This window comes from Mesoplodon bidens (genome assembly GCF_964165515.1).
Source record: "Mesoplodon bidens genome assembly, chromosome: 8".
Classification (NCBI taxonomy): Eukaryota; Metazoa; Chordata; class Mammalia; order Artiodactyla; family Ziphiidae; genus Mesoplodon; species Mesoplodon bidens.
Genome location: NC_138165.1, coordinates 6,363,775 through 6,390,230, shown reverse-complemented (window position 1 = coordinate 6,390,230; position 26,456 = coordinate 6,363,775). Strand labels below are relative to the sequence as shown.

At 45.0% G+C, this 26,456-nt stretch overlaps 1 protein-coding gene across 2 annotated transcripts; it reads right to left on the bottom strand.

Annotated features, from left to right (window-relative positions):
• Positions 1-12,204: 12,204 nt before the first annotated feature.
• Positions 12,205-24,338, bottom strand: NIFK (nucleolar protein interacting with the FHA domain of MKI67). 2 transcript variants are annotated; one of them, XM_081241550.1, is made up of 7 exons: positions 24,177-24,338; positions 22,680-22,817; positions 19,057-19,165; positions 17,037-17,248; positions 13,721-13,783; positions 13,527-13,598; positions 12,205-13,147 (listed from the first exon to the last, which is right to left on the bottom strand). In XM_081241550.1, exons 1-7 carry the CDS (start codon positions 24,279-24,281, stop codon positions 12,959-12,961), a joined length of 888 nt encoding a protein of 295 aa, XP_081097676.1. In that variant the 5' UTR covers positions 24,282-24,338; the 3' UTR covers positions 12,205-12,958. The 2 variants fall into 2 exon arrangements, with proteins under 2 accessions (XP_081097676.1, XP_081097677.1); XM_081241551.1 differs by having other exon boundaries at positions 22,680-22,811.
• Between the last annotated feature and the right edge of the window lie 2,118 nt (positions 24,339-26,456).

Genomic DNA, 26,456 nt, shown 5'->3' with positions numbered 1-26,456 from the left:
CTTGTTTCTGAGGAACACGCGGGAAGCTACACAATGTACTGAAAAGCAGAACGTATTTTCAATTTTTTCTGAACACACAGCTTTTGGAAGGAAAAACAAAGACCTTAGCCCCAGGCCCGCGTTGCGCTGAATGCATGCGAGGTCCTTACAGAGGCAGAGAAAGCCCCGGCTCCCTGACCCCCGGAGCTCCTGGAGGGACAATGAACCGTCCCCCCGCCCTCTGCACAGGTGACCTTTACAGCCTCCACGAAGGGTCAGCGTCCCTGCTGGTGAGCGCGCGGGAAAGTCTTCACTGACACATACCTGCTCGGTGATTTGTTGGCCATTTTTTCCATGCAGCAGGCAGCTGTGGGTAATGTTTAACCAGAAAAAGAGGGGTGAAATTATTCAAGACATGTTTACAATGCAAACGGGGGGCGGGGGAGACTCCCCCATTGGCCACACTGGGGGGTGGCAAGAGTCTGTGTGGGCTTGCTCGCATTTTCCTAGCAAAAGCAGGTGTCAGGCACACACACACCCCCGCCCCCCTGCAGGCTTCACAGAGCTCTTGCCCTCAGTTTGTTGAGACTTTTGGAAGCCCCTTTAAAGGCAGCAACACCTGCTCACAGGAGGCCCGCAGGAGCAGCAGAGGGAGGTTTCTATCTCCCGAGCTCCCTGGGGTGGGAGGGATGTTCTGCAGCCCCTGCCCGGCCATGTCAGCCCAGCAGGACCAGGTGGCTCCAGAAACCCACTTCTTTCCCAGGCTCCTCTCTGACAGCATAATTTCCAATGCTCTTTGTTCTGATAAGACTTGACTCTTAAGCCTGTAGTCTCAAATCTGCCAGTTTTTAAAACTCTGTCGCCTGTATGTGTCAGCCCATCTTTGGTTATCTGTCACAGAAGCCTAATTCAAACTGGTTTAAGAGGGGGAGAAAAGGAGATATTGGCACAACTTACGGAAGAATTCAGGCGGCCAAGCACAGGTCAAGGATGCATGGTTAAGAGCAGGCCAAGGACTCACATGGGAGGAATTTCTGTTACACAAGTTCGGATGCTACGAATCACAGGAGAAGTTTGACCGAGGCTCCCTAATCATCAACAACAATATAATGGTCTTCTCAAATTCGTAATAACAGTTAGAGGCTTCCCTGGTGGCTCAGTGGTTAAGAATCCACCTGCCAATGCAGGAGACATGGGTTCAAGCCCTGGTCTGGGAAGATCCCACATGCCACGGAGCAACTAAGCCTGTGCGCCACAACTACTGAGCCTCTGTTCTAGAGACCGTGAGCCACAACTACTGAGCCCATGCGTCACAACTACCGAAGCCTGTGAGCCTAGAGCCCGTGCTCCGCAACAAGAGAAGCCACTGCAATGAGAAGCCCGCACGCCACAACGAAGAGTAGCCCCCGCTCACTGCAACTAGAGAAAGCCTGCGCGCAGCAACGAAGACCCAACGCGGTCAAAATTTAAAAACACAACCAAAAAAACAAAGAACGGAGATTCAACACTCTTCTTTTGATAGTTGATAGAACAACTGGACAAAATTAGTAACACCAACACTATCAACTAACTCGACCTGGTTGGCACTTAGGGAAAAGTTCTCTTAACAACAGCAGAATGCATATCTTTGTCAAATGTACATGGACTATTTACCCATATAAATCATATTATGAGCCATGAAACAGGTCTAAATAAATTTAGACAGGATTCAAATCAAAGTATGTTATCTTTATACAATGAAATTAATTTAAAAAATCAATAATGAAAAAAATCTGGAAAATTCTCAAATATTTGGAAACTTAATAACATACTTCTAAATAATCCAGGTCAAAGAATAAGGCAGAGGGAAATTAAAAAATCTTTTGAACTGAATGAAAATGAAAAAACAACATATAAAATCCTACAATGCTATGAGCACTGCTTATATGAAAAAAAAATTATGGTCTTCTATGAACATGGGTCTTGTTGCCTCGCACCCTCTAGTGGGGCCCTCTGTCTTAACCTTGTCCCTGAATATCTCAAATATATAATTCTTTTTTTTAAATTAATTAATTTATTTTTGACTGCGTTGGGTCTTCGTTGCTGTGCACAGGCTTTCTCTAGTTGCAGCAAGCGGGGGCTACTCTTTGTTGCAGCGCATGGGCTTCTCATTGCAGTGGCTTCTCTTGCTGCAGAGCACGGGCTCTAGGTGCACGGGCTTCAGTAGTGGTGGCTCGCTGGCTCTAGAGCGCAGGCTCAGTAGTTGTGGTGCGCGGGCTTAGTTGCTCCACAGCATGTGGGATCTTCCTGGACCAGGGCTCGAACCCGTGTCCCCTGCATTGGCAGGTGGATTCTTAACCACTGCGCCACCAGCGAAGTCCCCGGCATTCTGATTAAAGGCAACTTTCCTTCCTACCAACATTTGTCTCTCTCTAGAGCATTGATTTTGAGCGGCGAGTAGCCGGACCTGAGTTCAGAGACATCTCCAGGCGGATGTCTGATAGGCACCTCTGACTTCTGCCTGACATGTAGCTCCTGGTCTCAGCCCTTCCTTGAAGCATCTTCTTCCCACAGGCTTCCTCATCTCAGTGCAGCTCTGTTCTTCCAGATGCTCTGCTCAAAATCCTTGGTGTTGTACTTGACCCCTCCTTCTCACTCACACCTGTGTCATCAGCACATCTCACTGCCACCTTCACAACATCTTCGAAAGGTGAGCGCTCGATGCCTCCTCCGTTGTATCACCCTGGTCCAGCCCACCATGGACGCCCACCGGACGATGGCTAGGGCGTCAGCTTCCTCCTTGGTGGCTTTTCAGTCTATTCTCAGTATAGCAGGGATCCTTTAAAAATGTAAACCCACCGGGAATTCCCTGGCAGTGCAGTGGTTAGGACTTGGTGCTTTCACAGCCTAGACCAGGGTTCAATCCCTGGTCGGGGAACTTAAGATCCTGCAAGCCGCAAAGTGCAGCCAAAAAAAAAAAAAGGAAATCCACCAATGCTCATCATGTCACGCAGGGTCAAAGTCAAGAGTTAACAATGTCCTCCAAGGACCAGCCCCGTCTGGCATCTCTCTCCTCTCCCTCTTCACTGAAGACCTCATCTTCTCACACCACTCTCCTTGCCAACCCTGCTCCAGCTGCACTGGTCTCCTTGCTGTTGCTGGAATAACCAGGGCTGCTCCCACCTCTGGGCCTTTGCACTTACGGTTCCCTCCATGTGGAAAGCTTTTCGGGCAAGATCTCTGCATGGCTCCCTGCCTTCCCACGTTAAGGGGTCTCTGCTCAAATGTCAACTTCAAAGTGAGGCCTTCCTGACCACCCCCTTAAAAGGGCAGCCCCACTTCCACCCCTAGAAGTCCCTGTACCCTTGTCTTATTTTTCTCCACAGCAGTGACCACTTTCTGCACACTATATATTTCTCTTACTTCTTTGATAATTGCTCGTCTCACAGTACTAGCATGTAAGCTGCACGAGGACAGGAGTTTTGGCTGTTTTTTTTTTAGATAGTAGTTGCTTTACAATGTTGTGTTAGTTTCTACTGTACAGCAAAGTGAATCAGCTATACGTATACATATATCCACTTTTTCGTGTTTCCTTCCCATTTAGGTCACCACAGGGCACTGAGTAGAGTTCCCTGTGCTATACAGCAGGTTCTCATTAGTTATCTTTTTATACATAGCATGTCAATCCCCATCTCCCAAGTCATCCCACCCCACTCCTTCCCCCTTGGTATCCATACGTTTTTTCTCTACGTCTGTGTCTCTATTTCTGCTTTGAAAATAAGATCATCTATTAGATTCCACATATATGCATTAGTATACAATATTTGTTCTTCTCTTTCTGGCTTACTTCACTCTGTATGACAGTCTTTGAGGTCCATCCATGTCTCTACAAATGACCCAATTTCATTCCTTTTAAATGGCTGAGTAATATTCCACTGAATATATGTACCACATCTTCCTTATCCACTCCTCTGTCGATGGGCATTTAGGTTGTTTCCATGTCCTGGCTATTGTAAACAGTTTTTGCTGGTTTTTGTTCACTTTGAATCCCTAGTGCCTGACACATGGCCGGGACTCAGATATATTTTGAGTGGGTTAGTTCGTGTACCAGCATTGTCTCAATCACTGGGAATGCAACCAGAGTAAGACAGAGCTCCCGCCCTTAGTAATGTGGGTACCTGGGGTGGGCTGGGGAGATATACAATTAGAATAACAGTAAACAGACAATGAAGGGGAAGGAAACAGGGCCTCTTTCTTCAAGGGACTGGGGAGCTTCCTGGGGAGGCTGGTGGGCTGGAGCACAGTGAGCAGATTAACAGGACGGGACAGACTGACTTTTCCCTCGGTACCTTTTGCATGTATTACCTACACAAGCAATGACTTAAATTGAAAAAAAAGGAAAAAGTCACCAGAAAACCATAAACAGTGAGCTGTTTGACTAACCTATGTCTTTATACGACTGGTTCTACATTAACATCAGTCAGGTAACGGGCTACGTTACATATTTGCAAGGTAGGAAACACTTATTCAATTTGCATTTACTAAACGACTTGTTTGCATTTTTAATTTTATTTATTTATTTATTTATTTATTTTTGGCCACACCGCGTGGTATTTGGGATCTTAATTCCCAGACCAGGAATCGCATCTGTGCCCCCTGAAGTGGAAGTGGGCAGTCTTAACCACTGGACCATAAGGTAAGTCCCTGCAATTTTTATTATACCAGGTAAATGCATCGGCAGTGATTTTTTTTTAAGCCAATTAGAAGAAAGCCACAATATTTATCATCTAGCTAAGTGTTAAAGCAGAAATAGAAGAAAAAATGACACTACCCTCCTTCAGAAGAAAAAAAAATCATCAGTGACGATCCTGTATCCCTGCCAAAAACCATGTGAATAGTTTCTCTTGGATGGGAAATTAGGATTGTTTCCTTAGTTCCTCTTGCAAAAGTTGTGCTCCTCCCCCCATGCCAAGGCTACAGCTCTTCCTTTTGGAGCTCAAATCACAGGAGAACCTGTGAATGGAGCTGCCAGAGACCAGCAGCATTGCTCAGGGCACATTTGCTACGGAAACTATGTTTGGAAAGTATCAAATGTCTGAGCTTCTTTTCCTGGGCACCGTAGGGTTGACAGCACTTATTTATAACAGGGGAGATTCTAAACTTGGCCACTTATCAGCACAGAAATGTAACTTCCATATCATGGCTACAGATTCATCTCCTTCTTTCTGTTAGCACACAGAAGCAGATCAGGCCGCCCAGTTACTTGGTGAGCAATTTAATTCTAAACAGATTGGTTCCTGGGACAGGAGAAGTTTGTAGATAAGCATGTGAAATATTCCCTAATTGGATCAATGGGACAGTAGCTCTCCACCCAGCTGAAAACCTAACTTCCCAAACAACTATGTTTTGTTTGTTTTTGTTCCGAGAGGAAAATGGCCAGAAATATAACACCTAGCTATAACTTGAAACTAATTCCAAATGTGAGATTTACTAATTGAAATAGAAAAATGCACCAAATCCTAAGTCCAGTGTTTACTTCGTGCTTATAATTCAGGCCTCATGAATAAAAAAATAAAACTAAATGAGCACAGAGTGCAGAATAGGAAATACTCTGAACACCATGGGCTAAAGATGTTTACAGTGATGATGACAGTAAAGCCAAGTTCTTGTATGAAATCTTCTTTAAAATACAGCCACCAGGGCTCCCCTGGTGGCCCAGTGGTTGGGAATCTGCCTGCCAATGCAGAGGACACAGGTTAGAGCCCTGGTCCGGGAGGATCCCACATGTTGTGGAGTAGCTGGGCCCGTGCGCCACAACTACTGAGCCTGTGCTCTAGAGCCCGTGAGCCACAACTACTGAGCCGCGAGCCACAGCTACTGAAGCCCATGCGCCTAGAGCCCACGTTCTGCAATAAGAGAAACTGCCGCAATGAGAAGCCTGCACACCACAACAAAGAGTAGCCCCCGCTCACCACAACTACAGAAAGCCTGCGCACAGCAACGAAGACCCAACGCAGCCAAAAATAAATAAATTAAATAAATAAAATTTAAAAATCCTTAAAAAAAATACAGCCACCAAATTCTAATACACACTGGGGAACACCGAATTATAAAACCATTTACCCATAATTATTGCCCAATGACCCTAAGCTGTGCTTGTTCATAACTACATGCAAATTTATAAGCTAAAAACTTTCATGGTTCATGTCATCAGTATGTTGTATTACTGGCGATCTGAAATCCTTTGGCAAATTCATTTTTAACAATAACCAATTACCCAAAGGATGTTATTTAGCATCCAGTTGCTTAAGAGTCATTTCATAGTGGCAGTTTGTGTCTCTAGTTGTCTAGAAATTAGTGCTCTGTGTTTGTGTGTGTGTGTGTGTGTGTGTGTGTGTAAAATGATGCTTCCCAGGGAGGTTTTTTCTTTTAATATTTATTTTATTTATTTATTTGGTTGTGCCGCCTCCTTAGTTGTGGCATGTGGACTCTTAGTTGCGGCATGCATGTGGGATCTAGTTCCCGGACCAGGGATGGAACCTGGGTCCCCTGCATTGGGAGCATGGAGTTTTAACCCCTGCGCCACCAGGGAAGTCCTGAGATTTTTTTTTTAAATTGAAGTATAGTTGATTTACAATGTTGTGTTAATTTCTGCTGTACAGCAAAGTCAGTTATACATATATTCTTTTTTTTATATTCTTTCCCATTATGTTTTATTACAGGATATTGGGTATAGTTCCCTGTGCTATACAGTAGGACCTTGTTTTTTTTTTAATTTTTATTGTAGTATAGTTGATCTACAATATTGTGCTAGTTTCTGCTGTACAGCAAAGTGAATCAGTTATATGTATACGTATATCCACTCTTTTTTAGATTCCTTCCCCATATAGGCCATTACAGAGTATTGTGTAGAGTTCCCTGTGCTATTCAGTAGGTCCGGACCTTCTTGTTAACCCATTCTGTATATAACAGTTTACACAGGGAGGTCTTTGTTTAAAAAAAGTTACCATTAGGGTTAATCCCTTTAATAATTTTGCATTTTGCCAGGCTCCTTTTTTTAAAAAAATTAATTTATTTTTGTTTGCGTTGGGTCTTCGTTGCTATGCGTGGGCTTTCGCTAGTTGCGGCGAGCGGGGGCTACTCTTGGTTGCTGCACGCGGGCTTCTCATTGTGGTGGCTTCTCTTGTTGCGGAGCACGAGCTCTAGGCGCGCGGGCTTCAGTAGTTGTGGCGCTCAGGCTCAGTAGTTGTGGCTCGTGGGCTCTAGAGCACAGGTTCAGTAGTTGTGGCACACGGGCTTAGTTGCTCCGCGGCATGTGGGATCTTCCCAGACCAGGGCTCGAACCGTGTCCCCTAAATTGGCAGGCGAATTCTTGTCTTAAGCGCTGCGCGACCAGGGAAGCCCCCAGGCTCCTCAAGTGAATGGCGTGGATTGTAGATTTGAAGTGCCTGGGTTCTACTGCCACCTAGCGTTCTGTTGCTGTCAGTTATTTCGAAGCCAAGCTCCTAAGAATGCATGCATCCCATTGGCCTCCTGCCCCCATGCCTGCCCCATTTCTGCCTCCATTTCAATAAGTCACCAGGTCTTGTCAGCGCAAGGCTTTTGCGTCACCTCTTTTTCCGAATGTCACTAACAATCTAGCTTTCATGCCCGTCCCTTTGGAGGGCATGAGTAATGGCCTGAGTAAGCTGAACTGGCTCACCATCTTTAAGCTCCCTGGGCTCCAGTCTCCTCAGGATTCAGATGTATCTATTTCACAGGTTGTCCTGATTAAATTAGCTAATATGCTGAAAATGCTTACAGCAGTACTTGACACATGCGAGTATTTAATAAATGTTCCTTATTATCTCATATATCATGCCTGAGTCCTTAATGAGAATACAAGTATTGAAAATAGTCTGGGGGCCTGGTGGTCCAGTGGGTATGACTCTGTGCTCCCAATGCAGGGGGCCCAGGTTCGATCCCTGGTTGGGGAAGTAGATCCTGCATGCCGCAACTAAGAAGTCTGCATGCCGCAAGGAAGATCCCGTGTGCCAAAACAAAGACCCAGCACAGCCAAAATAAATAATAAAAATTTTTTAAAAATTAAAAAAAAGAAGAAGAAAATAGTCTGAGGAATTCCCTGGTGGTCCAGTGGTTAGGACTCGGCTCTTCCACTGAAGTGACCCAGGTTCAATTTCTGGTGGGGGAACTAAGATCTCGAAAGCCGCATGGTAAGGCAAAAAAAAACAGTCTGTATTACTTTCCATTTTATGGTCAGAAGGCAGAAATTGGGTTCCATAAGACAATTTGGGCTGCTTGTTTTGTTTCTATTCTGGGAAAAAGTCCTTCGCAAATATTTTCCCCCAGGCCATAGCTTATCTTTTTTTAAAAATTGGAGTATAGTTGATTTACAATGTTTTGTTAGTTTCAGGTGTACAGCAAAGTGATTCTGTTTTCTAGTTTATGTTTTACACTTAGGTCTTTGATACATTTTTTAAAAAAAATTAAAAGTCCGCGGGCTTTTCACTGCAGTGGCTTCTCTTGTTGCAGAGCACGGGCTCTAGGCGCACGGGCTCAGTAGTTGTGGTGCACGGGCTTAGCTGCTCCGTGGCATGTGGGATCTTCCCGGACCAGGGCTCAAACCCACGTCCCCTGCATTGGCAGGCGGATTCTTAACCGCTGAGCCACCAGGGAAGTCCTTTGATACATTTTGAATGAATTTTCACAGAAGGTGTCAAGTTACTGTTTCCTATGATGAAAGTCATTTGCAATGTTCGTTTTTTAATGTTGATCTGTAATCATATTTTATGTATTTCATCTTCTGAAATGATTTTTCACACAGATAGGTACTGCCAAGTACTGAGATCAATCCCCAAACATTTGAGGATATTCCTCACTTTGAAGGCATTTGTACAATTCTCTCCGCTTCGTGTTGACATGTGCCCTTTAGCACGTCATTCATTACATTGCAGGTAATCACCTTCAGCTGAAAGGTAGCTGGAGGCCATCCATCCCACAGAATTTAATCCAGTTAGGATTCTGGAATAGATTTCCTTTGCACTTGTACTGAGGTCTGAAAAACACTGCTGGAACTGTAATTTGAGGTTGGAAACTATATCTGCTGCAAATTTGTGTGGGTATGGGGATCTCACTTCATTTTAACTTTTGACAGCACAGCAAGTATATAAAGCAGCAGGACATTTCTTGTGTTTAAGTGTTAGTTGTGATCAAAGTGACTTTAGCACCAATAAGTTTTGAATATACATGATGCTTTGACTATTCTTAGTTGAACTCACTGACTTAAATTCATTAAGAAACATCAAGTCTTCAGCAAAAGTTAATTTCCAAAGCCATTCAACGTTCCATGACGGTCGAGATTGGTTCTTCTCAGTCAGGAATTTGCAATCTTGGTGAAGTCAGAGAGTCTCAGTAAAACTTTACCACAGCTAAGCCATCAAACTGCTGTGTAAAGTCAGGACTTTAGCCTCTATTTCTATCAAAAAACTCATGGAACCAAGTGATGATGGCTAAGGCCACAATAAATGAAGTACACCAGTGACACTATTGGTTCAGCAACAGGATAGATTCACATATATTCACATGTGTTTTTCTTTAATTTTAGAAATTTAGTTTTAAAAATTAACATACAGTAAAATTAGCATCTTATGTTCACATACATATTTTTGAAGTACTTGCTGGTGAATAGCACAATAATACAACAGTAAACACTTTGCTTTCACAAACTGTATGTTTGTCTAAGCCTTTTTCTGTTTCACACATATTTTTATACCACCATTGGTTGTGGCACATGGTGGAAGATTCCACTCCAGGTTGTACTGAATTTTTTCTCAACTATGGAAGTATTTTTGCTTATAGTTAGTTGTTCCACACAGACTACCCAGAGAGGCTAATGCTTCAGTCATTTCTAGGGTGGTAAACTCTCCATGTGAGCCCTGGACCGAGGGGGTTCCCACAACGTGGGACGTCCAGAGTTACACCCAGAAAGATTCTGGGCAACCAGGCTGAGCTGGTCATGCTTGCCCGTCAAACTTGGCGAGGACTCTTTGAATAATATTCAGTTGAGCAGTATTGGGAACACCTTTTAACTCATCAAGAGCCAAGGAGAAACATTTGAAATCATTTGCCTTGTTTTTAAACGGACTCCTGTTGCTTCCTTTATTCAAGCAACTGTTCTTGCTAAAAGGCCGAGTCTTTAAACGTTTATCTTATCTGGACCCATTTCTTCAGCTGCTGCAATCTGACACAACTACCTTGTCACTGGTAAAAGGCTTTCCTTGCTTGCCTGTCAAATAAGCCACTTGGAAACTTTAATTACAGTCTCATTCTCACTTTTGGGGGGGATCGAGAAATCGTGTGCTGAGATAACTCCATTTAAAAATTCTATTTCTTCTAGCTGTTGCTTTCCTGAGTTGGGAATACTGTGATGGGTACTTGGCTGGGTAGTGTCAACATATATTGTATTTTTTAAGCACAGCTGGAGGGTCACTGCAAAACAGACACGATGCTTTGCCAATCTAATTTAATAAAATAACCCACACTCCACCGCAAGCTTAAGTATGATACTCGAAGTCCACCTTCTCTGCTTGTTTTGACATGATGGGTATGCACTCGTTAAAAATACACAAAATTCATGGTACCACGATACACGTGGCAAAGTGTGTCAAGCTAAAACCACGGCACTGCAACTTGTAGTGCAGCCAGGAGTACTAAACACTGAAGGACCACTCACGGCCTCTATCACAACGAAACTATTCTAGCAAAAACGCAGCCATACACAGGCAGCAGGTACATAAACGTGGCTGTGACCCAATCAATCTTTATCCATGAACACTGAAATTCACATTTCATAGAATTCTCACGTGCCATGAAATTTACTTTTTTACCTGGGGCTTGCGGGATCTCCGTTCTCCGACCAAAGATTGAACCTGGTGTCACAGCAGTGAAAGCCCGGAATCCTAACCACTAGGTCACCAGGGAACGCCGTGAAATTTACTTCTAGATTTTTTTCAACCATTTAAAAATGTAAAACAAAACTGCAGCAGGTTGGGCTTCGACCCAGTATAGTCAATCGCCTTGTGGTCCACAGGATGACCTATGGCATAGTTAGGTTTAAGCCACGATTATTTCCGCCTACAGAAAGTGCAAAATTATGTATATACATGTATCACACTTGTGGGCTAAGGAGAGCAGCCATCGGCATCACAGCCACTGCATGGGCACAGCTGCCCTATCTCGCCTACCTTGTGTTAGTCTTTGAGCCACAGCCTTTGCTGTACCACACTGAGACTGGGGTTCATATTAGCATACGGTCAGTCAGGGCGACAATTTCCAGTCACAGCAATCAGTTGCCTTGGATATGGCCACACTGTATTCCAAATAATGCTAGCAAAAGGAGAAAACCTCTTTTCACACCATGTCAAGCATTTATTCACTTGCTGCCCCGTCTCAGGGCAAATATGACGCAGCATGTGAAATGTCTGGCTCCAACTGAATCTTGTCTGTGGAATAATGCCTTTTTCCTCTACAGCTTTTTGTAATGATTATATATAAAAGCAACAGATGCTTGTTTCCAAATTAGAATTTTCATGTTTAACTTCCTATTTAAAGAAGAATGCCATTTTACATACTTGTGCTCATTCTGAATGTAGTTTTGAATTGTATCCTCTTCACCTTATTTACCCCGCATACCGCAAAGTTTCGTGTTTTATTGGCCCATGGGGTTTCCGCTTGATTCATGATTTTCTCCCCACAAAATTTGAAAATCAAACCCACGCTACTTCTTCTGAAGATCCTTACCTAGTCCCCAGGAAAACATTCTTTTAACTTCAACTCTGTTTCTTGTAGGAAATATCCACTGCCGCGATATATGCTCAAGATGGAATCACTCTATCCCAGCTCCAGGGCACAGCACGCATCAAGTGATGATATGCCACACTGGGGTGGCCGGGTTGTAGGTCGGGAACTGGGAACTATTCAAAACCCGACAGGCTGCACTGATGAGCTTACCTGGTGCTTTCCCAGAAGGGGACACCAGATGGACTTCCGGATCGACAAGTTCAGACACTGTTCAAAGAGGGAGGCAGTTCTGATACTCACGCAGCTCAGTGAACACAGGGCGAGCATACTCTGCGTCAGGGACTATCCCAGAGGTAGAACACGCTCTTTGTATATACTTAAACCCAACTCACCCAGCCCAGTATCTTGTAAGAGTAAGTATTTAACAAGTATTAGATGAAAAAAATGTTTGGTGGTAATGAATGTTTTTAATGAACCTGAATTAGCTGATACAAAAGCATATTTCAAGAGCATCAGAAACTTAAAGATAGTTGAAAAGGCAAAAACCAGCAATTTTACTTCAAGACACCCAAGTCCCCCTTGCATACAAAAAAATATAGAAAAAGTTTACCTGGCGGTCACTGCTTGAATGTTGAAGTCTAATTCCAGATTGATGATACTGATACAGGATGTAGTTACTAATTAATCCATGCTAGCCCGCCCCAAACTAACTTAACGTTGGTAAAAATGATCACATATACATAAACGAATCCCAATTACTAGTGACGCTGCCTTCTCACCCTTCATACAATTTAAGGTCCAGTTTCAGCCATCTGATGGGTCTAACAGAGAACCATTTACATGGTCACTTAATGAAGATTTGATTTTCTTTATTTGATGGTAACGACAAAGGCTACAGCCTAGTACTTAAGCTACCCAGGCAGAGCCACTAAAGGCAGCTATGAAAGCTGAAGAGAGCCGCAGAGGCAGGACACAGGCAGCGTGAGCCGGGCTGCTGAGCTGGTGCTCAGCCCTGCATCTCTGCGAGGGCGGGGAAGCCAAAATCACTGACTGCTCTCCCTGCTGACTTGGATTGACAGTTTTTTCCTCCGACCATCTCGTTACTGATTGCATTCCGCCGTATCTAGTTAAATACAAAGAATCAGCCTCCGTAATAAAATCACCTTTTCCAGAACACCAACCATACACAATACATTCAGAATTATTGGGTGCTTTTTCTTCGTCTTTTTTTCCTTGAACTTGTAGGCGTCTGAGTGTCTTTTGTTTCTTCTTTTACACCAGATGTGGGCTGTTTGAAAACTATCTCATTATCTTTATCATCATCATTCATTTTAGCCACTTCAGATCTTCGTTTCTCCAAAAATGTTGGTGTACAAACCGGTGTGGGGCCCTGGGTTCAAGTTAAAGATTGTAATACATGAATGTGGGAAGATGTTAGGAATGACCGCCCCCCCTTAACCTCCCCTCTCTTATTAAAAGTTACGCATATTATTTTAGGCCTGTTTCCATCTTCTGGTGATACAGCTGCACATAATCAAGAGCTTAGGTGCTTATCACACTTACTATGAAAATTCACAATTAATGGATATGATATGTTCCATGACAGAGTATTAGATAGAAGACTCTACTATGCCTGCTAAATCATCAGTAAGGATTTACCAAAAAGTCCCAAGATTAAATGAAATTTTAGCAAAGTGACAGTCGCAGCAACTGCTTTTCCTCTCTTAAATTGTAGTTCCTGATTCCCAAAATTCTGAAGACGATCTTACCTGGCTATCCACAGTCTTCTCAGGAGTGTTAGGAGTGACCAAAGCTGCTTTTTTCTTCTTCTTACGTAAAGCCTTAAATAAATTTAAGAGACTTCATCAATCTGCATATTTATCAGCTATAGTAGTCTTGAATGTATTTCCCCATTTATCTTTCTCTAATATCTGGTAGGTAATACGATAAATTAAAGTTTTACCTGGTGCTTTCTGGAATTTTGAGGACCAGTGTTTGAAGCATTTTCCTCATTTTTATGTAACACCTTAACATAAGCAAACATAAAGAAGTTGTAAACCGGCAGTGTCACATATGTACACTTTAAAACTTACCACTAGGTCCTTATACATATTATGAATAAATTCTATATGACAGAGCATTTCAATTTATTTATTTGTTTGTTTGTTTATATGGGGGGTACCAATTTATATGGGGATCAGGGAAGACTTTATTTTTTTTATTTAAAAAAATATTTTATTTATTTATTTATTTATTTATTTAATTTTTGGTTGCATTGGGTCTTAGCTGCGGCACGCAGGATCTTCATCGCAGCATGCGGGATCTTTCACCGCGGCGTGCAGGCTTCTCTCTAGTTGTGGCGTGCAGGCTCCAGAGCGCATGGGCTCTCTAGTTGAGGCATGCAGGATTAGCTGCCCTGCAGCATGTGGGATCTTAGCTCATCGACCAGGGATCAAACCGGAGTCCTCTGCATTGAAAGCAGATTCTTTCCCACTGGACCATCATGGACGTCCCCGGAGCATTTCAATTTAAAAAGCAAAATCCACAAATACAGTGAATGATCTTAAGTAAAGGGCAACACTACAAAAGGGGCCTAGCTGAGGAGCGGGCAGAAGTTGCAGAGGCTGAAGTGAAGGCCCAGAAGCCGGAGCTGGCCAGAGAATCCTGTGTCAGGAAGCGGGGAGCCAGGACGAACGTGGAAAGGCAGGCCCTGGAGGAGGTCTGTCCTGCTTAAGTCCAGGACTGAATGCAGCAGCCTGCTTCCTACAAGGTAACAGACGGGGCACAGGAAAAGCAGTTCTCCAGCTCCTGAATGGATCACAAGAGTACCAGGGCGCAAACTGTGATATAATGTTGTTTTAACATGTATCATTACAGGCTGTGTTTGGGATTTGGGCAAAGAATTAACCACCAGGCACAGTGAGGTATCTATCACCTCACACCGGTCAGAATGGCCATCATAAAAAAGACCACAAACAGGGACTTCCCTGGCTGTCCAGTGGTTAAGACTCTGCGCTCCCAATGCAGGGGTCATGGGTCCAATCCCTGGTTGGGGAACTCAGATCCCATATGCCACACAGCATGAACAGGATTAAAAAAAAAAAAAAAAAAGACCACAAATAACAAATGCTGGAGAGGGTGTGGAGAAAGGGGAATCCTTGTACACTGTCGGTGGGAATGTAAATTAGTGCAGCCACTATGGAGAACAGTATGGAGGTTCCTTAAAAAACTAAAAATAGAATTACCGTATGATCCAAAAACCCTACTCTTGGGCATACATTCAAAGAAGATGAAAACACTAATTCGAAAAGATACATGCACCCCAATGTTCACTGCAGCACTATTTATTACAGCCAAAATATGGAAGCAACCTAAGTGTCAATCAACAGATGAATGGATAAAGAAGATGTGGTACATATATACAATGGAATACTACTCAGCCATAAAAAAGAACAAAATTTTGCCATTTGATGGAATGGAGGGCATTGTGCTAAGTGAAACAGGACAGAGAAAGACAAATACTGTATGTTTTCACTTATATGCTGAATCTAAAAAATAAAACATAAATAGATATAACAAAACAGAAACAGACTGATATAGAGAACAAACTAGTGGTTACCAGTGGGGAGAGGGAAGGTGGGAGGGGCAAGATAGGGGTAGGGGATTAAGAGATACAAACTACTATGTATAAAATGGGACTTCCCTGGTGGCGCAGTGGTTAAGAATCCACCTGCCAATGCAAGGGAAACAGATTTGAGCCCTGGTCCGGGAAGATCCCACATGCCGTGGAGCAACTAATCCCATGTGCTATAACTACTGAGCCTGCACTCTAGAGCCATGAGTGACAACTACTGAAGCCTGTGCACCTGGAGCCCGTGCTCCGCAACAAGAGAAGCCACCGCAATGAGAAGCCCGCTCACCGCAACTAGACAAAGCCCGCATGCAGCCACAAAGACCCAACGCAGCCAAAAATAGAAACAAATACATAAATTTATTAATAAAATAAAACAAAACTAAAAAAAAGCCACAAGGATATATTACAGCACAGGAAAATACAGTCAATGTTTTATACTTTAAATGGAATATAACCGATAAAAATATTAAATCGCTGTTTTACACCTGAAACTAATATAATATTGTAAATCAACTATACTTCAATGAAAAAGAAAAGAAAAAAAGGAAAAAAAAAAAAGCAACAACAACAGAAAGGGAAAATAAACCAACCAGGAACTGGGCCCAAGGATAGCAGCTTGGTCTTCCAGTTTCTGGATAAGGTTAAAAGACCTAATAAACTTGGTAATAGATACCATCTCTTACCAACTAATTAACTGTTTGGAAATAAGCCGACAGGGCCTATGGAAGACCCAAAACAATCTCAAGATATAGTCAAGAAAAAAAATAAGATCTTTACCTATGCTATCCACACCCTAATGACCTGCATTCTTGTTTTTTAATTATAGACGTAGAGTTCTCCTTACTATGAAAGAGGGAGGAAAGATTCAGCAAGGTCTCCTTGTTCAGCAAGCAATGAAGTAAGAACTGGATGAAAATCTGTTAACCCATGCATGTAAGGAGCCTTCCTGTATTTCAACTCCCACTCATTTAATCCACAGAATTCATGCTTACTGGTTAATTCTGACATACACTTTGGGAGTATTTCCAACTTAGAAGACCATGAAACAAAAAATTTAACTAGAGGGCTTCCCTGGTGGCACAGTGCTTGAGAGTCCACCTGCCAATGCAGGGGACACGGGTTCATGCCCCGGTCTGGGAAGATCCCACATGCCGTGGAGCGGCTAGGCCCGTGAGCCATGGCCGCTGAGCCTGTGCGTCCGGAGCCTGTGCTCCGCAACGGGAGAGGCCACAACAGTGAGAGGCCCGCGTACCGCAAAGAAAAAAAAAAAAGAAGCAAAAAAAAAAAAAAATTAACTAGAATGGCATAAAAAGGATGGTCAATTTACAGTCTTGATATTTACTGATAACATATAATAAACCAAACATTTAATTCTGGCAATGACACCTTTACTAGTAATCTACAAGCATTATGGTGTTGGGTCAAATAGGGTTTAACTTCAATAATCTAAAATTACTAAATCAGGTAAATGTTGCAGATCAGCTAATCCCTTTCAGGAGTTTCCTTTTCTGTATAATGGAGATAATACGATTGCTATGACAAACTTACAGAAACAAACCTTTAATGCAAGGTTTCAAAAATTTAGTCAAAACCTAGCATGGGATCAAAGTACTGGGTTAGATACTTTATACAAAGCAATACCTACCAGTGAAGGGAAGTTATAATCAATTCCCTTCATAGCCAATCTCTTCCTGAGTGATTTTTCCTTCTTTTTAAATCGCTCTTCCATCCGTAGCTTTTGAAGAAGTGTCCGATGCTGATTATACCGTTTCACTGCTGGATATGATGGCCTTTTAAATGGCATATGCCACTCTCTAAAAAGTTTTTCATGTACTTTTTCCGGTGGTATAAAATGACCTATAATAATAATAAAAAAGGTTTTCAACCACATGAGAGGAAAAGGGTTTTCACATTAACTGTAGAATTTCCCGTGTCATTCCTCACTGCACAATCAAAATGACACGTCCCCCATTTAGTGGAGAAGCCTGAAAGAATAAAGCAGGCGCCCAAGGGAAAGTCATACAGCCCACAACTATTTATCAAACACTCACTGTGTGTGTGCGCCAAGAGCAATTCCAGGACTAGAGGTTCCTGAGTGAACAACAAGTAGCACAGAGGAGAGTGTGGATGGTATCAAGTCTCAGGGTTCCTGAAACTAAAAGGATCACTACTTTTAGACTGTGTGACCCACGGTAGCAGAAGTGCTGATCCTCTGGGCACCTGCCCAGGACTAAGGCAGCTCACTGCTTATCTGCATCTCTCTGCTCACGGACGCACACTGGGCCTACATGCAAGGGAAGCCAAAACCCCTGGAATCCACCCTCCACCAGTGATGGATGGGGAGTTGGTACACCAATACCCCAGTTCCCTTGCTTGTCAGGTGGGATAATTCTGTCTCCCAGTGTTACCAGCAGGACGGAGCCCAGCTGCCTAAGTGGTAACCTGCTTGCTAACACACCCTTTTTACTGACTTATTATCGACTTCCTCCCCCTGCCCCATGTCGCCACTCCTTACAGGTATTTTCCTGGGATCACCTCCAAGATAAACTGCTTCCATTAAAAGAAAAAAAAAGGGGGGGGGTGTTTGGGAATTCCCTGGCAGTCCAGCGGTTAAGACTCCACGCTTCCACTGCACGGGGTGCAGGTTCGACCCCTGGTCGGGGAACTAAGATCCACATGCTAAGCAGTGCAGCCAAAACATTAAAAAAGAAACAAACAACCGGTGATGACGTGGCTAATCTCACTCGTATCCGGGTTCAGAGCCCTTTGTGCCATCTTTCAAAAGTCAGATACAGCACAGCACTGATCTGATACACGTGGTTACCCACTCAGCCCATTTCGTCCCGGCAAGAGCCGCGTTTTTAATGTGTGAACGAACGCAGGACCTCAGGAGTTACTGGGACTCTCTTAGCAACAGGAACCGAGGTAGAGGGGTGCTACTTGGGCACTGGGATGGGCGCCCTCCAGCCTGAGCACAGGGCGGCCGGAAGCTCGGCCCCGCCTCCGGAGGGTGCTGCTCTGGGAGGCTAGTCGCTGGTGGCCCTACCCCTGCAGGGTGAACTTCTAATCCGCGGCCATCCCGCCACTCCCGATGGCTTCTCTGTGGAGGTGCTGCAGCCACTGCCATGCAGGCCGACTGAAACGTGACTCCTCACACTGAAGGTCGTCCGGTCTAGAACCCATCAGTGGGTCCCGCTGTCCTCGGGGTCCACTCCGGACTCCCCCCTCCCTTCCTCTAATTCTCCTCCTGCACCTCTTGTGATTCTCCTCGCGGGCGAATACGGTCGGTCAGCCTGGTTCTGCATCTGCCGTCCCCTCAGCAAATCCTCACTCCCACCCCTTCACCTGGCTCGCTGTTACGTAATTCTCAGGTTTCAACTTCAGTGACTCCTTCTCAGGGAGCCCTTCCACATCCCGCTAGGAAGCTCTTCCTATTTACTCAAGGAACCTAACCAACCCCATCTCAGCCTAAAGCAGCTCTCACTCTGGAAGATTTAGAAGTTCCCATTAGACCCCATCTGGAAAATGCACTTAAACCCTTGCACCACTGCTTAAGAGAATCACCCCAGGGGTGGGGGTGGGGATCCAAGCAGCTAAGCAACCCGTCCTTCCCTCCCGTCAGCGGGAGGCGTCCCCGCAGCCCCACAGGTAAGACGGGTACTCACACTTCAAGAGTCTTTCGCCAAAAAGGTAGTTGTTCATCGTTTCAGCAGCTATTTTGGCAACATCTTCAGATTCAAACTCCACAAAGCCATAGCCTTTGCTATTTCCGGTCTGCAATGGAAAACCCACCACAGAAAGCAGAACAATTAAATTCTGATGTGCCATCAAACTCCTAAAACGTCATTAGTTTAAATAATGTACATTAGCCCCCTCACTGAATAACATTAAGGCACCTTTGATTCCAACTTCAAATCACATAGTCTGGGGACTGTTATGGGGAAAGAAAAGTTCAGAATAGTCTGAACTTGCCACTGATTTTGAGGCATTCCTGGGACTTTGATTACGTATGATGAATACGTTACTGTGGTTGGAATTCATCCAATAGCAACAGCCCACCATAAAGGAAACGTGGGAGGCCACCCAGCCCTTTACTTGTTATTGATCTCACGGGTGGTCACGTCATCCATGTATTTAATACTACCCAGGAGATGGTATAATACTTCACAAAGAATGCAGGTGATATAATTCCCATTTTATATGGAAAAACTGAAAAGAAATGAACTCAGTGTCTCTAAAGTTAATCAATAAAATACTGATTCACTGTCATGTTTACTAGTGACTGGGCTTCTCCACGGCTGGGGCGAAGGACATCCTCTGACATGGACATCCGGAGTTCTTGGCTTCCGCACTGCAACATACAGTGGATTTTTCTCACCGAGCTCGGTAACAAGAGTTCTAGAGTCCAAATGCCCAGGTTTGGACCCTGGCTCTGACACTTCATCGGGTAAGGAATGTTCAAGCCTCAGTTTTTCCTTCTATAACCACCCTCACAGCATTGCTAGGAAAATACGAAATAATCCGTAAGCGCTCCACAAGATGTCTGTCGAGTACTCAAAACATGTTACTGCAGGGTGGCAGGGTATGCCTGCCCAACATCCGCTCCTTTGGCATAGGATTATTTTGAGATGAAGGAATTGAGAAATAGATACAAGAAAAACTCTGTCCTCTCCTTATTTACCTAAAAACAGGACATGAATTTACAAAGGTGTCTTCCTCCCTCTACCAGAAAGACAGAAGTTAGAGGACTCTACACAATAAACTTTACGAAGTAGATCTTATCCATCATTAGTCTCCCATATATTTGCCTTCCCACAATTTGCAGCTCTAAAAACTCAAAGCACTTTTCCTTCATCTTGTCGCTCCTCCAAAAATGTTTTGCTCCTTTGCCAAGATGCTGTATAGGCCCAAGTTCTAACCAACCCTTTGAGTTATTCCTCTCTGAGCAGTGCCACGTGTAAGCATACATTTTAGGTGTTTGTTTTGGTCTTGTTAATCCCTTTTTGCAGTCCAATTTATAGGGTGCCAGCCAGGGACCTTAGGAGGGCAGTAGAAAAAGAACTTTTCCCCACTACAGATCCAGTTCTTAGCGACAGCGACTAGAAATAGTTTACAATCTTGCATTAAACAACATATTCTCAGATACGGCTCAAAACTGGTCATGTGATCCTGGAAATGAGAAACCATTTAAAGGGTGTGTGGCTCAACAGAGCTGGAGGCCAGGAGGCTCACTCCTAGCACCAGCTGCGCCACCGACTAACAACTCGGACACGGCCACAACCCAGAGTCTCAGTTCAGTTATCTGCAACAGGACAATTCTGGTAAAACTTTAAAAATCTGACAGTCCTTTTACAATCCCAACTCAGGTGGGGAAGGATGGTGGAGTGTAAAACACTGTGAAATCTAGCTCAAGGTACCACACTGTGAACTAATAACTCTTTTGAAACCTGATGTGGAAATACATGTCAGGTATCCAAAAAACCAAAAACTTAAAAGCCAACACCTCGACCTAGTAATCCCAGAATGCTGGCAATACCAAGCAAATAGTCAAAACGGGGGTGCGTGGGGAGGCGGTAGCTTTACTACTATGCAACAAAGCTGGAAATGATGCATTTCAGTGCATCTCAGCAAGGAGCAGGCTTTCCAAGACAACTGGCCTAAACTCTCCAAAAAAGCCTATGTCAAGAAAAATCAAAGCAAAACAGGAGTAAAGAGATGGTTCGAGATAGGATGAAGACCTAAACAAGCACGTGCAATGCACGAACCCTAACTGGATCCCAGGGTGGGCAGGGACCACGGGGGTATGTGATGATGGACAGTAAATGAGATTTTCACACTGGGATTACATAGCAGAATGTCCTCATTCTTAAACTGATGATTATACCTTTAGTATTAAAGCATTACAACTGCCACTTGCTTCAAAAGGTTCAACAAAACAAAGAGGTGTGTACGTTTTTATAGATACGGGAAGAGATGAAGCTTATGTGTCAGGATATTAATAACGGGTGAATCCAGGGGAGGGATGTTCATCACACCATTCTTTCTACTTCCCTGTAGACCCGAACATTTTCAGAATACAAAGCTGGGGAACAACTATACTCAATATGGAGAAACTCATTCTGCACTCAGTCATCCTGAGGATAGGCTGTAAAGCTCTATTTTTCAAACTCAGAGTCTGACCTTTTAGAGGGCAACAAAATGAACTTAGTAGGTCAGAAAAATATTGTTACAAAACTGAATAGAAAGGTTAAGTATCATCTCCTGGGACTTGTATTTCATTTATGTTTATGTACACGTACATGTGTGTTGCCTTGTGGATTTCTTACTGTGGACTGAAGGTCTGAAAAATACTGTTCTAGAGAAAGTTGCCTACACCTGCACCAAGAATGTCCCTAGCAGCTTCACCTACAAGACTGGAAAAAACCTAGGCTTCAACAGGAGGGTGGATAAATAAACTGTAGTTTATTCAAGCAACGGAACAGAGCAGTGACAACAGATAGCTAATTCTGATTTGCTGTAACTCAACCGGGAAAATGTGGAAAAACCGTACTGAGAAAAAAAAGAAATTCCAATAACAAGAACTCTGCGGTTACAACCAATAAAGTGTATGTGTGGGAAGAAAATAAAGTGGGCCACTCCTCTATTAATGAAATATTTTATTAGGACGTAGGTATGAGACAACAATAACGTTCATATGGTACTTCGTGTGTCAGGTGTTCTAAGAATCTTACACTTATTACCATATTTATCTTCGATTAGATACTCCGAGGAGGTCCTATCTTACAAATATGAAAATCAGAAGACAGAAGCATGGAGAGGTTACAGAATTTGTCCCTAGTCACACAACCAATAACATGTAGAGACAGGCCTCATACCTACTAGGTAGTCTGGCTCCAGTGTCCTTATCCAACTACCCACCATACAAACCTTTGCTGTCACAGGGATGCTACCTATCAGAGGCTGATACAAGAAGATGTATGAACCTGTCCCTCAAACTGAAGTTCACGTACCCGTAGCTTAGCAGTCACATGACAAACAGGACTCATTTATCGGGACTGCCGATTTAGTTTGAGGACTTGAAGCAATTACCTTTTTTTCTTAAAAAGCAAAGCAAACATTTACAGGAATACTGATTTTGCTCTCATGGCTGCTTCAGGTTCTAGACCTTATCCAACCCCTTTCTGGAATGAAGAGTGATAAGTGATAACATGCGAACATGCTCCATAAACTGTCAAGGATGATACACTTTTGGAAAATAAAACCATCTAATTCAATACAAAAATCCTACCTTGGTACTCCTGGACAGTCTGAATCTTGTAACAGTGCCAAACTGGGAGAAGTATGCTCGGATCTGGGTTTCATAAAGCGACGGAGGTAAGTGGCCCACATAGATCACTCCAGGAGTAAGTTTTTGTTTCTCCTGTTGCTGAAGACACAAAGACCAGGCAAATATTTTCTTTGTAATAAGAAGTCACAATGCAACAAAACTTGTGAAACTCCTTGCTCTCAGTCTAAGACAAGAGGTCAAGAACCTACTCTGTATCTCCACTTACCATAACACACTAAAGAATTAGCTGTTTAGACACAGAGAACAGACTAATGGTTGCCAAGGGTGGGGGAGGGATGGAATGGGAGGGTGGGGTTAGCAGATGCAAACTATTATATAGAGAATGGATAAACAACAAGGTCCTCCTGTATAGCACAGGGAACTGCATTCAATATCCTGTGATAAACCATAGTGGAAAAAACATGGAAAAGAATATATATATGTATATACACACATACACATATAAATATAACTGAATCACTTCGCTGTACAGCAGAAATTAACACAACATTGTAAATCAACTGTACCTCAATAAAAATAAAGGTTAAAAAAAAATTGGCTGTGTAATGTCTATCTCCCCAAGAGGACAACCATCAAGCAGTAGGCGGTCTTCTCAGCCTCCCACTCCCAGCCCGAAGTAAGTGCTCAGTAACTACACGCTGGATCAACAGATAAAGTAAATCTTTGAACACGTTATTTTAAAATCTTCTGGTCTAAGAACTCCACCTAAACGTACCCTTCAATTCTGTTTGCAGACCATCGTTAAGTGTCCCACGTAAAGGAACACTTTTAAGATGTCAGTTAAGGGGAAAGTGGCGGGGGTGGAAGTGGGATGAACTGGGAGACGGGAATTGACATAAATACACTAATGCGTATAAAATAGATAACTAATAAGAACCTGCTGGATATAAAAAAAAGACGTCAGTTAACCTTCACGATGCCCAGTAACCTTTCAGTATCTCAGCCACCGTACCCCTGCCTCCCATAATAAGGACTTTTAAGTTTTCCACACGTGCCTTTTATGCTAAACCCCTGGGCAAACAGAACTTGATGTCAGGGTCCCTAGCAAATACTGTCTTTCAAGAATTCCAAAACCACTAACCGGGCAAACCAACCTCCCCAGTTCGGGGGGAAAGCGGAAGCAGGACGGCTCCGGGGTGAGGCTGATCCGCGCACGGGACGAGGGCCGACCCAGCAGCTGGCTCTCCTCTCCTCTCCTCGTGCACCCCTCCCCTATACCCACCCCTTACCCCCCGGAGGACCCTAAGGCCCACGGCCCAACCGCGTCTTTTCTCGGTCCTCCCGGGGAAACCTCGGCCTCCTACCTTGTGAGGTCGGAGCCCGCCCGGGGTGACCCCGGACGAAGCACAGGCGTGGGGAGGCCAAGGCGCGCCGGGCAGGACCCCCAGACCCCGTCCCCCGCCTCCCCTCGCGGCCCGGGCCGCGCCGGCCTCTCACCTTGCTTGCGCGCCGGCGAACCTGCGCCACCTCCTTCTTAAACTTGGTATCCTCCTGCGGGTTCAGGGACAGGAGCGGCTTGGCCGGTCCAGTCAGGGCCGCCATGTCGCCAGCTCGCAAGCGAAAGAGGCCCACGCAGCGCTCCCGGAAGTGACGAGCCTCTGCTTCCCCAAAGCGGAAGTGACGGCAGGGGCTTGGGGCGGGGCTTGGGCACGGCGCGGGGGCGGGGCCTGGGGCGCCACGCAGCGCAGCGCGGCCGGAGGGCAGAATGGGCTACTTGTTTGGCAGGTGCCGCGGGGCATGTGCAGGGTTGCTACTCTTTGGAGGTGTTCCCTCGGCCTGCTGCTCCGTATTTTGGCAGCCTGCCTGCCCGTGGTTCCACCCGTCCGCTGAGGTCAGCTCTGTGGCCAGGTGCTCGCCTTGGAAGGGCCTTTGTACGCTGATCTCATCCTTTAGTAAGGACCTCATCTTCTCTTGTCTCTGTTGTAGGAGATGCTTTTTCCTCTTTGCATTGTTGCAGGGCAGGCATCTTGGCTGTTCTCAAAGTTAGATATTTGATGTATGAGTCAGATACTGACCTCTGTGTCCCCCAGAGGGGGACTGACCAAGAGGATACGGACCAAGTTCTATGGTTCCCTGAAGGCCCCTCCCTTGGGTGTGTGTGTGAACAACCCTCTCTTTCCCAGGCTTGAATCCCTGACTTATCTTAGTTCTTATGGGGAGCGGAGGGCAGGAGCAGAGACGGGAAGAAGGCAAACTGGCAATTCTTTTCTGGATGATTCCCCTCTCGAATCTTCTCAGTCCCCTCCAGGAATTCCTGGCCCCCAAAGAATCAGGTGGTGACCCAAGGCTTCTCAAAATTGAAAGAGCATAGGGACTGCCGATTCTGATTCCTAGGTCGGGGGCAGGGCCCTAGGTTTTGTGTCTCTCACAAGCTCCCAGGTGAGGCTGATGCTCCGAGGATTACACTTTGAGTATCAGGAGTAGAGATATGGGGAACTGATCTCTGAACCGGGTTGAAATGCGTCCCCCCAAAAGATATGTTCAAGTCTTTACCCCAGTACCTGTGATGCGAGCAGGGTCTTTGCAGATGTAATCAAGTTCAGATGAGGTCGTGCTGGAGAAAGTTGGGCCCTAATCCAATGACTAATGTCCTTATAGTAAGAAGGACGTTTGGGGACAGACACACACACAGGGAGAATGCCGCGTGAGGACAGAGGCAGAGGTTGGAGTGATGCTGTTGGAAGCCAAGGAACGCCAAGTATTGCTGGCAACCACAGGAATCTGGGAAGAGGTAAAGGAGGATTCTTCCCTAGAGCCTTCAAGAGCATGGCCCTACACCAACATCTGGAACTTGGATTTCTAGCCTCCAGAACTGTGAGAGAAGACATTAGTGTTTTTTTTTTTTTTTTTGCGGTACACGGGCCTCACTGTCACGGCCTCTCCCGTTGTGGAGCACAGGCTCGGGACGTGCAGGCTCAGCGGCCATGGCTCATGGGCCCAGCTGCTCTCCGGCATGTGGGATCTTCCCGGACCGGGGCACGAACCCATGTCCCCTGCATCGCCAGGCGGACCCTCAACCACTGCGCCACTAGGGAAGCCCGACATTACTGTTTTAAGCCATTCAGTTTGTGATCATTTGTAATGGCAGCCCTAGGAAACGAATACAGTTACCATATTTGGTGCAGCCTGAAATGGTTTTCTGAGGAAAATACTTTGATTGGTCCTGGGCCTGTCTTGGCCTCTTAGGGCCAGGTGCTGCAGGAGCTCCTGGATGTTCACAGAAGGCTACCAGGCCACCCTCTCCATGGCCTTCACCAGACCACAGAAGTCAGCCCTTAACTGGGGACAGGGTCTCAGCCCCTGGGTCGCACCGCAGCCCAGAGAGGACCTGTTTCATTTCCCCGCTTCTGAGTCTGGGTCATTCACAGCACCTTCCAGTGACATACGCTTTGGCCCTGCTGGGGACCATCTTATTCTGCTGTTCCTCGGCTGCCCAGGGCCCAAGGGTCACTCTGGGACCTGGGCAGGTGGTCACGGGAGCTGATGTGGCATCCTGGTCAGAGAGTCCAGAAACCCCCGCCATGTGCCTGGGGAGATCCTCCTCCTCTCAGGTGGGGCCTCAGTCTTCTCAGCCGTGAAGAAGACTTTGGGTGAGATGATTGTTAAGTCTCCTGGGGTAGGGGCGGGGGAGTCCGCACTCTTTAGTGGCAGCCGCAACACTACTAACGATCAGACTGGCCGCTGGCCTTCTGCGTGCCCCAGGTGACAGGCTGGGGT